Raw genomic sequence first — 12,973 nt, 5'->3', positions numbered from 1 at the left:
GAAGGTGCCCTTCCTTACAGTATCACTTTACTTCTTACTACAGTATCTATCAAGACAGGCCCTTATCAGAGCCAATGATGGTTATTCGATAATAACTCTGAATAGGAATTTCTTCATGCTGTGATGCGCATTAGGAATGTTCATATACGGGGTTGTAACATGACAGTGTTTAACGTATCAGGTGTTGATATATTCATCTGGATAATGGAAGTGTTAGTGCCAGCATACTGCACAAAACAGGGATGCTTTTAGTGGTGGGTCAAGAGAGCAATTGCTACATACTACATACATTGGGGCAGATGTATTAAGCCTGGAGAAGTGATAAAGAAGTGATAAGTGGAAGGTGATAGCCCACCAGCCAATCAGCTCCTAATTGTCATTTTTCAAACCTGTAATGATTGGCCGTGCGTTAACACCTTCCTCTTATAACTTCTTTATCACTGCTTGATCACTTCTCCAGGCTTAATACATCTGCCCCATTAAGCTTTGTTCCTGGCTTTAGTGTACAGTAGTTCATAATGTTGTGAATATGAAGTGAACTATCATTACTGAAATAACAATGCTTACATCGCTGGCATCTGTGTTACGTGGCTCAGGGCTTCTTTTATTACAGTGTAATGTTCGGAAGAGACTAGACCATTTACAAGTACATCGGATTAGCATGTATTACTGTTTGGAAAGTAAACATTACCGCCTTCCACAAGCTTTTCATGCTGGCAAACAGCTTGGGAAGGAAGTTCTTCTACATTCCAGGAAGAATAATTCAATGTACAGTACAATGTGTCAGGCAGTTACTCAGCTGCTGGTAAATAGCTTAAAGTATGTAACTAGTACATCAGAAACACAGTAACATAGACTAAGACTACCATGGTACACTTTCTTCAGAAAGCCGTTTTTATGTCAGTCCTAAATGCAGTTTTTTAAAATCTACCAGAGCAGAGTTTTTATTTTTAATAGAACATCATTGAGCTACATTGAGACTGGTGGGAGCGCAGCACTCTGAGCTGTCTTCTATGCTGCATACACTCAAGGCACTAGGACCCAGAGACTACACAGAGGTGCGACTTCCAGCCTAATGTACCACAGCAGCCATATATAATGTTAATGAGTGATACAGCGCTGTGCAGATATACAATACTTAGCTCCTGCTGGTGAGACGACAATACTGCTGTTAAAACCCCTGCAATACCGCATGTGTATATTACTACTGTGTTCCTGGATTAACCCTCCACCTGCTGTTTACCAATAACCCCAGCATCCTGGTTAAGGATTCTCTGTGTGGCCGAACAGTCACTTTCACATCAGCTGTGCACCTATTGTGACCACCATCCCAGAAGGGGGTGTACTACGAATGGCCGGCTGTCGGGATCCTGTCGCCCAGCATACCGGCACGGTGGCGTGAGTTATTCTCCATCCAGGGGCATTGTGGACACCCCAAGAGGGAGAATAGTTGTTAGTATACCGGCGGTTGGGATCCCGACAGCCAGTATATCGAGTGCCACCCCCCCAGAAGGCTATATCAATAGAAACAATGGTTTGGCTGAATATGAATAGTATATTTTACACAGTTGTTCAAGCAATCACTAGTTTTTATTCAGATTCGATTACAGATGTCAGTTTTATCACTTTAAAGAGAATCAATTGTTCCTGGCAGTCGAAATACCTTCACCGGAATCCCAACACTGCTCGGAATGCCGGCGCCGGCATCCCGACTGGGATCACAGTCCCTACACCCGGGATCCCGATCGAGACAGTGCACCCCCGGGGAGGGTCAGGGTTAGGCTGCGGGAGGGGTGGGGGGGTGGTGAGGGTTAGGTTTAGGCTGCCGGAAGAGGGGGTAAGGTTTAGGCACCACTGGGGAGGGTTATGGTTAGGCTGTGGGGGGAGGGTTAGGCTTAGGCTGTGGGAAGGGAGTGATAGGGTTAGGGCGCCATTAAGGGACGGTAAGTATATCTTCCACCAATACGGTCAGTGTTCTGACCGCAGGCATCCCGACCACCAGCATTACAATCCCAATCCGTTTTTCTGTGAATGTTGTTTAAACGTCTTGCTTAAATGCGCAGAGAAGGTAAATGTACCCCGTGATTTGAAGGCCACAGATAACTGCTTGTTGCTCTGTCTTCTTTAGGGCATCATTGCTGAATATAATAAAATCAATGGAGTGAAAGAAGATGATGACACTGACAAATTTAAGGAGGCAATAGTGAAGTTCCACAAACTTTTTGGCATGCCAGATGAAGAGAAGTTGGTGAATTACTATTCCTGCAGTTACTGGAAGGGCAGAGTACCTCGCCAAGGATGGATGTACCTGAGCATCAATCACCTTTGCTTCTATTCCTTTCTGCTGGGGAGAGAAGGTAGCATGCCATTTATTTATACTCTGTCCACTCCCACATCAGATATGGTTTTTATACAGTAAGAAACTTTATCCAGTTCCGATTAGAAGTGACAGTGCGATTCCTCCCAGTACACAGCCACTGCTTTTAGAAAACATGGTATGTACAGTACATGACTCCAGTACATGTTACAGGAGCAATTTCAAGCTTTTTGTGACCTAATTTACCCATTTCACCATTAAGGCTTTTCTTGCCCTGTGTATTTGGTCACATTCCAGGATTAATATTAGTAATTCTTCTTTATTACAGTAACCACACAAAGTATACATTTTCTGAAAAAATAAATTCATCTACTTAATCCCTCTAGCATAGCAAATAATATCTACCAGAAACATCCAAAAAGAAACAAAAAAGTGAAGTAACAGCAAATGTGTGTTTGTATATATAATGATGTTTGTGTATATATAGGACCTGGCGGGCTAGGCTTCACTCTCTGTGCGCATCAGTGGGCCTTGGGCGCCCGTGAGTATGTTGCTGGTTCACCGGTTGTCTTTCCTTGGATCACTTTTAGTAGGAACTGACCACTGCATACTGGGAAAACCCCACAAGATCCTCCATTTTGGAGTTACTCTGGGCCCATGTCAAAATTGCCGATATCCGTACGCTTGTACATTTTTCCTGCTTCCAACATGTTCATTTAAAAAGCAGAGTTCACTTGCTGCCTAATATATCTCACCCCTTGATGCCATTGTATCAAGATAATCAATGTCATTTACTTTACCTGTCAGTGGTTTTAATGTTATGGCTGATCAGTTTCTGTGTGTATATGTATGTGTAAAGGCAGGCTTGTTAACGTTCTATAATGCATTTTACTTGTGGCTTACTTCATTGTGGAGCTGCCGTTAGATCTTTACAGCCTGGTCTTCTCCTATTCCACACCGGTAGTAACTACTTTTTATACGTTTGTGAAGTACTAAGAACAAATGGGATTTGTTTTCAGCATATCTATCTATCTATCTATCTATCTATCTATCTATCTATCTATCTATCATTTATATATATATATATATATATATATATATATATATATATATATATATATATATATGATACGAAGGGTCCGGCACTCCAATAACTCGAGCAAAAATTCCCTGGTGCCTTCACTTTCCAATAAGGTAGATACAATAAGAACGGTGTGCGGCACTCAGGTTGACAGGAAAAGAATCACCACTGTCCAAGCTTCTTCAATGTTTCAATTTTACTATGAAAATTGTCATCAGGAAAATGACAATTTTCATAGTAAAATTGAAACGTTGAAGAAGCTTGGACAGTGGTGATTCTTTTCCTGTCAACCTGAGTGCCGCACACCGTTCTTATTGTATCTACCTTATTGGAAAGTGAAGGCACCAGGGAATTTTGCTCGAGTTATTGGAGTGCCGGACCCTTCGTATCATATATATATATATATATATATATATATATATATATATCCATAGAAATGTCCGCACTCACGTCGAATATGTCATCGCCATGGGGTGCTCCTCATGATAACCCCAAACAGGTTTCACATATACCAGGTGTGTTGGAAAATCCAACGGAGGGCACTCGCCAGTCCATAAAGGAATAAAGATTTATTGATACATCATAATCACCAGTAGTGTGTCGACGTTTCGACCTATAGGGCCTTTCTCAAGACAGTCAGTGAAAACATCCAAACAGCATGTCAGTTACCCACATACTGACACTGCCTACCGGGTCCCCTTATATAGCCCATCCATATCAATCAACAACATAATCAGCCCAAATAGAACACATGCAGTGTAATTCACAAAAACCCCATTATGCATATAGTATAACATCTTGAACTCACAAAGCAACATAGGGATCATAATGCATGTCGCCGGACCAGACATCATTATTCAGACATAGGAGACAGCTAGGAACGCTGCGCCGCGCGTCCGGAGCTACCGGAAATACGTCAGACGTATCGCGCGTTACCATAGCTACGGCGTTCAAACCATACGCGTCTGCAGTAACCATAGCAGCGCGTCGCACATTTTAATGATATGTTAACCGCGCAGCAGAGTGTGTCATAAATGTCACTCGTAACCAGGGTAACATCATTCAGCTATGGATTACAAAGCCTGGAAGTGCTAGAAAATAGTATGCGTTTCAATTGCGCTCCATGCTGTTCCAAACAACAGGCTAGTTGAGTCTAGCTGTTGTTTGGAACAGCATGGAGCGCAATTGAAACGCATACTATTTTCTAGCACTTCCAGGCTTTGTAATCCATAGCTGAATGATGTTACCCTGGTTACGAGTGACATTTATGACACACTCCGCTGCGCGGTTAACATATCATTAAAATGTGCGACGCGCTGCTATGGTTACTGCAGACGCGTATGGTTTGAACGCCGTAGCTATGGTAACGCACGATACGTCTGACGTATTTCCGGTAGCTCCGGACGCGCGGCGCAGCGTTCCTAGCTGTCTCCTATGTCTGAATAATGATGTCTGGTCCGGCGACATGCATTATGATCCCTATGTTGCTTTGTGAGTTCAAGATGTTATACTATATGCATAATGGGGTTTTTGTGAATTACACTGCATGTGTTCTATTTGGGCTGATTATGTTGTTGATTGATATGGATGGGCTATATAAGGGGACCCGGTAGGCAGTGTCAGTATGTGGGTAACTGACATGCTGTTTGGATGTTTTCACTGACTGTCTTGAGAAAGGCCCTATAGGTCGAAACGTCGACACACTACTGGTGATTATGATGTATCAATAAATCTTTATTCCTTTATGGACTGGTGAGTGCCCTCCGTTGGATTTTCCAACACACCTGGTATGTATAATAAGAATTTACTTACCGATAATTCTATTTCTCGTAGTCCGTAGTGGATGCTGGGGACTCCGTCAGGACCATGGGGAATAGCGGCTCCGCAGGAGACAGGGCACAAAAGTAAAAGCTTTAGGATCAGGTGGTGTGCACTGGCTCCTCCCCCTATGACCCTCCTCCAAGCCTCAGTTAGGATACTGTGCCCGGACGAGCGTACACAATAAGGAAGGATTTTGAATCCCGGGTAAGACTCATACCAGCCACACCAATCACACTGTACAACCTGTGATCTGAACCCAGTTAACAGCATGATAACAGCGGAGCCTCTGAAAAGATGGCTCACAACAATAATAACCCGATTTTTGTAACAATAACTATGTACAAGTATTGCAGACAATCCGCACTTGGGATGGGCGCCCAGCATCCACTACGGACTACGAGAAATAGAATTATCGGTAAGTAAATTCTTATTTTCTCTGACGTCCTAAGTGGATGCTGGGGACTCCGTCAGGACCATGGGGATTATACCAAAGCTCCCAAACGGGCGGGAGAGTGCGGATGACTCTGCAGCACCGAGTGAGAGAACTCCAGGTCCTCCTCAGCCAGGGTGTGCCCCTGACCAAGTAGCAGCTCGGCAAAGTTGTAAAGCCGAGACCCCTCGGGCAGCCGCCCAAGATGAGCCCACCTTCCTTGTGGAATGGGCATTTACATATTTTGGCTGTGGCAGGCCTGCCACAGAATGTGCAAGCTGAATTGTACTACACATCCAACTAGCAATCGTCTGCTTAGAAGCAAGAGCACCCAGTTTGTTGGGTGCATACAGGATAACAGCAAGTCAGTTTTCCTGACTCCAGCCGTCCTGGAAACCTATATTTTCAGGGCCCTGACAACATCTAGCAACTTGGAGTCCTCCAAGTCCCTAGTAGCCGCAGGTACCACAATAAGCTGGTTCAGGTGAAACGCTGACACCACCTTAGGGAGAAACTGGGGACGAGTCCGCAGCTCTGCCCTGTCCGAATGCACAATCAGATATGGGCTTTTGTGAGACAAAGCCGCCAATTCTGACACTCGCCTGGCCGAGGCCAGGGCCAACATCATGGTCACTTTCCATGTGAGATATTTCAAATCCACAGATTTGAGCGGTTTAAACCAATGTGATTTGAGGAATCCCAGAACTACGTTGAGATCCCACAGTGCCACTGGAGGCACAAAAGGGGGTTGTATATGCAGTACTCCCTTGACAAACTTCTGGACTTCAGGAACTGAAGCCAATTCTTTCTGGAAGAAAATCGACAGGGCCGAAATTTGAACCTTAATGGACCCCAATTTGAGGCCCATAGACACTCCTGTTTGCAGGAAATGCAGGAATCGACCGAGTTGAAATTTCTTCATGGGGCCTTCCTGGCCTCACACCACGCAACATATTTTCGCCACATGTGGTGATAATGTTGTGCAGTCACCTCCTTCCTGGCTTTGACCAGGGTAGGAATGACCTCTTCCGGAATGCCTTTTTCCCTTAGGATCCGGCGTTCAACCGCCATGCCGTCAAACGCAGCCGCGGTAAGTCTTGGAACAGACATGGTACTTGCTGAAGCAAGTCCCTTCTTAGCGGCAGAGGCCATGAGTCCTCTGTGAGCATCTCTTGAAGTACCGGGTACCAAGTCCTTCTTGGCCAATCCGGAGCCACGAGTATAGTTCTTACTCCTCTACGTCTTATAATTCTCAGTACCTTAGGTATGAGAAGCAGAGGAGGGAACACATACACCGACTGGTACACCCACGGTGTTACCAGAACGTCCACAGCTATTGCCTGAGGGTCTCTTGACCTGGCGCAATACCTGTCCAGTTTTTTGTTCAGGCGGGACGCCATCATGTCCACCTTTGGTCTTTCCCAACGGTTCACAATCATGTGGAAGACTTCCCGATGAAGTCCCCACTCTCCCGGGTGGAGGTCGTGCTGAGGAAGTCTGCTTCCCAGTTGTCCACTCCCGGAATGAACACTGCTGACAGTGCTATCACCTGATTTTCCGCCCAGCGAAGAATCCTTGCAGTTTCTGCCATTGCCCTCCTGCTTCTTGTGCCGCCCTGTCTGTTTACGTGGGCGACTGCCGTGATGTTGTCCCACTGGATCAATACCGGCTGACCTTGAAGCAGAGGTCTTGCTAAGCTTAGAGCATTGTAAATTGCTCTTAGCTCCAGTATATTTATGTGGAGAGAAGTCTCCAGACTTGATCACACTCCCTGGAAATTTTTTCCTTGTGTGACTGCTCCCCAGCCTTTCAGGCTGGCATCCGTGGTCACCAGGACCCAGTCCTGAATGCCGAATCTGTGGCCCTTTAGTAGATGAGCACTCTGCAGCCACCACAGAAGAGACACCCTTGTCCTTGGAGACAGGGTTATCCGCTGATGCATCTGAAGATGCGATTCGGACCATTTTTCCAGCAGATCCCACTGAAAAGTTCTTGCGTGAAATCTGCCGAATGGAATCGCTTCGTAAGAAGCCACCATTTTTCCCAGGACCCTTGTGCAATGATGCACTGACACTTTTCCTGGTTTTAGGAGGTTCCTGACTAGCTCGGATAACTCCCTGGCTTTCTCCTCCGGGAGAAACACCTTTTTCTGGACTGTGTCCAGAATCATCCCTAGGAACAGCAGACGTGTCGTCGGAGACAGCTGCGATTTTGGAATATTTAGAATCCACCCGTGCTGTCGTAGAACTACTTGAGATAGTGCTACTCCGACCTCCAACTGTTCTCTGGACCTTGCCCTTATCAGGAGATCGTCCAAGTAAGGGATAATTAAGACGCCTTTTCTTTGAAGAAGAATCATCATTTCGGCCATTACCTTGGTAAAGACCCGGGGTGCCGTGGACAATCCAAACGGCAGCGTCTGAAACTGATAGTGACAGTTTTGTACCACGAACCTGAGGTACCCTTGGTGAGAAGGGCAAATTTGGACATGGAGGTAAGCATCCTTGATGTCCAGGGACACCATATAGTCCCCTTCTTCCTGGTTCGCTATCACTGCTCCGAGTGACTCCATCTTGATTTGAACCTTTGTATGTAAATGTTCAAATATTTCAGATTTAGAATAGGTCTCACCGAGCCGTCTGGCTTCAGTACCACAATATAGTGTGGAATAATACCCCTTTCCTTGTTGTAGGAGGGGTACTTTGATTATCACCTGCTGGGAATACAGCTTGTGAATTGTTTCCAATACTGCCTCCCTGTCGGAGGGAGACGTTGGTAAAGCAGACTTCAGGAACCTGCGAGGGGGAGACGTCTCGAATTTCCAATCTGTACCCCTGGGATACTACTTGTAGGATCCAGGGGTCCACTTGCGAGTGAGCCCACTGCGCGCTGAAACTCTTGAGACGACCCCCCACCGCACCTGAGTCCGCTTGTACGGCCCCAGCGTCATGCTGAGGACTTGGCAAAAGCGGTGGAGGGCTTCTGTTCCTGGGAATGGGCTGCCTGCTGCAGTCTTCTTCCCTTTCCTCTATCCCTGGGCAGATATGACTGGCCTTTTGCCTGCTTGCCCTTATGGGGACGAAAGGACTGAGGCTGAAAAGACGGTGTCTTTTTCTGCTGAGATGTGACTTGGGGTAAAAAAGGTGGATTTTTCAGCTGTTGCCGTGGCCACCAGGTCCGATGGACCGACCCCAAATAACTCCTCCCCTTTATACGGCAATACTTCCATGTGCCGTTTGGAATCTGCATCACCTGACCACTGTCGTGTCCATAAACATCTTCTGGCAGATATGGACATCGCACTTACTCTTGATGCCAGAGTGCAAATATCCCTCTGTGCATCTCGCATATATAGAAATGCATCCTTTAAATGCTCTATAGTCAATAAAATACTGTCCCTGTCAAGGGTATCAATATTTTCAGTCAGGGAATCCGACCAAGCCACCCCAGCGCTGCACATCCAGGCTGAGGCGATCGCTGGTCGCAGTATAACACCAGTATGTGTGTATATACTTTTTAGGATATTTTCCAGCCTCCTATCAGCTGGCTCCTTGAGGGCGGCCGTATCTGGAGACGGTAACGCCACTTGTTTTGATAAGCGTGTGAGCGCCTTATCCACCCTAAGGGGTGTTTCCCAACGCGCCCTAACTTCTGGCGGGAAAGGGTATAACGCCAATAATTTTCTATCGGGGGAAACCCACGCATCATCACACACTTCATTTAATTTATCTGATTCAGGAAAAACTACAGGTAGTTTTTTCACACCCCACATAATACCCTCTTTTGTGGTACTTGTAATATCAGAAATATGTAACACCTCCTTCATTGCCCTTAACATGTAACGTGTGGCCCAAATGGAAAATACGTTTGTTTCTTCACCGTCGACACTGGAGTCAGTGTCCGTGTCTGTGTCTGTGTCGACCGACTGAGGTAAATGGGCGTTTTTAAAACCCCTGACGGTGTTTGAGACGCCTGGACAGGTACTAATTGGTTTGCCGGCCGTCTCATGTCGTCAACCGACCTTGCAGCGTGTTGACATTATCACGTAATTCCCTAAATAAGCCATCCATTCCGGTGTCGACTCCCTAGAGAGTGACATCACCATTACAGGCAATTTGCTCCGCCTCCTCACCAACATCGTCCTCATACATGTCGACACACACGTACCGACACACAGCACACACACAGGGAATGCTCTGATAGAGGACAGGACCCCACTAGCCCTTTGGGGAGACAGAGGGAGAGTTTGCCAGCACACACCAAAACGCTATATTATACAGGGACAACCTTATATAAGTGTTTTCCCTTATAGCATCTTAATATATAATAATATCGCCAAATAAGTGCCCCCCCTCTCTGTTTTAACCCTGTTTCTGTAGTGCAATGCAGGGGAGAGCCTGGGAGCCTTCCTAGCAGCGGAGCTGTGTAGGAAAATGGCGCTGTGTGCTGAGGAGAATAGGCCCCGCCCCCTTTTCGGCGGGCTTCTTCTCCCGTTTTTCTGACAACCTGGCAGGGGTTAAATACATCCATATAGCCCCAGGGGCTATATGTGATGTATTTTTAGCCAGCATAGGTACTTTCATTGCTGCCCAGGGCGCCCCCCCCAAGCGCCCTGCACCCTCAGTGACCGTTGGTGTGAAGTGTGCTGAGAGCAATGGCGCACAGCTGCAGTGCTGTGCGCTACCTCATGAAGACTGAGAAGTCTTCAGCCGCCGATTTCTGGACCTCTTCTCTCTTCAGCATCTGCAAGGGGGTCGGCGGCGCGGCTCCGGTGACCCATCCAGGCTGTACCTGTGATCGTCCCTCTGGAGCTAGTGTCCAGTAGCCTAAGAAGCCAATCCATCCTGAACGCAGGTGAGTTCACTTCTTCTCCCCTAAGTCCCTCGTTGCAGTGAGCCTGTTGCCAGCAGGACTCACTGAAAATAAAAAACCTAACAAAACTTTTACTCTAAGCAGCTCTTTAGGAGAGCCACCTAGATTGCACCCTTCTCGGCCGGGCACAAAAACCTAACTGAGGCTTGGAGGAGGGTCATAGGGGGAGGAGCCAGTGCACACCACCTGATCCTAAAGCTTTTACTTTTGTGCCCTGTCTCCTGCAGAGCCGCTATTCCCCATGGTCCTTACGGAGTCCCCAGCATCCACTTAGGACGTCAGAGAAATATATATAAATGATAGATAGATAGATAGATAGATAGATAGATAGATAGATAGATAGATAGATAGATATGCCCCCCTCCCCCCCCCCCCCCCCTTCCCCTTGCTCAGCACATTGCGCTGTGCTGAGCGGGGGGAGAGATGTGTGCTGAGCGGTCTGTGTTAAGATCGCTCAGCACACATCTCTCCCGTCAGTACCCCCCTTTAGGTTTGGAATAAACTACAGTAGCAATAATATGTAGCTGAATCTCTCCTGATCATGGTATTGGGCTGCTACAAAACATTGAATGATTTGTTTGCTCTGTCTTTGGCCAAGGTGTGATTCACAGTGTTCCTGCTGGTGACACATTGTTTTCTGTCTTTCTCAGCCAAGCTGGTGATCCGATGGGTGGATATAACACAGCTGGAAAAGACTGCTACCCTACTTCTCCCTGACATGATTAAAGTCAGCACTCGGTCTAGTGAACATTTCTTTTCAGTCTTTCTCAACATATTGGAAACTTTCAAATTAATGGAGCAGTTGGCCAACATAGCCATGAGGCAGCTCTTGGATAATGAGGGGTTTGAGCAAGATCGATCCTTACCGAAATTAAAAAAGAAATCCCCTCAAAAAGTATCTGCCTTAAAAAGGTGAGGGAAGGTTTTAAAAAAAGTAACAACCCCTTAGTTCTTATCTCTTACCAAGAAACATCTGGTCAAGAATCCTTTTGTCTAGAAACAAGGAGCAGAAATATTGTGAAAGCCGTGAAAGACCCATGCAGCTGTGGTACCTGTTTGGCTGGCAGTGATACATGTTTGACTGGCAGTGATACATGATTGGATGGCTGTGGTACATGATTGGATGGCTGTGGTACCTGATTGGCTGGCTGTGATACAAGATTGGATGGCTGTGGTACCTATACAGGTAGCTGCTTTGATAAGGGGGAATTAAGCACTTATGCTGGACCTACAATAACAGGAAACAAGGGACAATACTAGATTTATTTTATAATGTTACCTGGAAAGGATAAGTTTAGAGACATTCTGCATTAGATCCTTAATAGCCTAGGGAGACCAGAGGCCCACTTATACTAAATAAGTTAAGTTAATTTATTGATCAATATGATCGTAATATTTCCAGAGTCCAATATAAAATAAATACAATGTAAAATTAAGAGAAGAATTTTCAATCTTAACCCAGAAGTCTAATGCCAGATATCCGTTGGCAGTAAAAACCAAAATATATTGTTTCCTATTGTCCTACATCTTGATTATAACTCGATTCTGCAGACTGGAGTATGAAAAGCCCACCAGAGAAATGCAGTAGGGAACAATACTTAAGGGGCTTGGTTAGATGCCTGAGGGGTTGTGGCCAGATACCACAGAGGCAGGGCTAAGCATTAGAGAATGCAAATCTGGGCCGATACGTATCAGGGTAGCAGAAAACCGAGGGATTTGGTGCCATCAAAGGGAGTATTGAAAAGAACATAAGTTAAGTAAGAGACGTAAAAGCACATGAGGGAAGAGGGCCCTGCTAGTGAAAGCTTAGCTTAATATTAGTAAATAATACAAAAAACAAAATAAAACCTCATTATAGAACTGCTGTAACTGTACATATGATAGATTTTCTGAATAAAGCATATAAAATGCTTGCAAGGCTAGTCAGATGCATCTAATAACCTGCAAAGCAATACGTAAGCAGTGGATGTCCACATTATTTGATATATGGATTTCTTTATGTGCAACATTGTATAATTATATATAGTAAATGCTGATAGTGCATGCATGATAATGTACCAGGTTAATATATGCAATATACAGCATTGAATACATTATAGCCCTGGGAATGCAGTATTATTTAACAGCCTGTCTAATAATGCAAAGTATGTGATTAGGGGACCCGGCTTCTAACTGACTGGTGTCTAAAACTCAACGAGAAGTGCTTTAGGTCTAGTTACGGTGAAATAAATTTCATTGTAACACAAAAAAATCAACTATCTTAGCTCTTACAACTGGGATAACTTAATTGTAGGATAGTGAATGAAATGAATGAATGAAAGCAAAGTTGCAATTCCATTCCAATCACTGCCAGTAACTGTATTCGTTATGGCAAAACCTGCAGCCAACATGAGGGGAAACAGGCGTGTGTCGTGACCAAACGCTTTGATTGGCGGCAGGGTGAAATTTGGTG

General features: G+C 45.5%; 1 protein-coding gene across 3 annotated transcripts in view; it reads left to right on the top strand.

The window, feature by feature from the left end:
* Positions 1-12,973, top strand: part of TBC1D9 (TBC1 domain family member 9) — a 188,159-nt gene that overhangs the window by 96,476 nt on the left and 78,710 nt on the right. For all 3 annotated transcript variants that reach the window (XM_063920383.1, XM_063920382.1, XM_063920384.1), the window contains 2 exons: positions 2,129-2,357; positions 11,172-11,433. In XM_063920383.1, coding sequence (XP_063776453.1) covers positions 2,129-2,357; positions 11,172-11,433 — 491 coding nt within the window. The remainder of the gene's footprint in view (positions 1-2,128; positions 2,358-11,171; positions 11,434-12,973) is intronic.

Source organism: Pseudophryne corroboree, chromosome 1 (assembly GCF_028390025.1).
Source record: "Pseudophryne corroboree isolate aPseCor3 chromosome 1, aPseCor3.hap2, whole genome shotgun sequence".
In the NCBI taxonomy this organism is placed as follows: Eukaryota; Metazoa; Chordata; class Amphibia; order Anura; family Myobatrachidae; genus Pseudophryne; species Pseudophryne corroboree.
The sequence above is the reverse complement of the archived record's forward strand: the minus strand, read 5'-3'. Positions and strand labels throughout refer to the sequence as shown.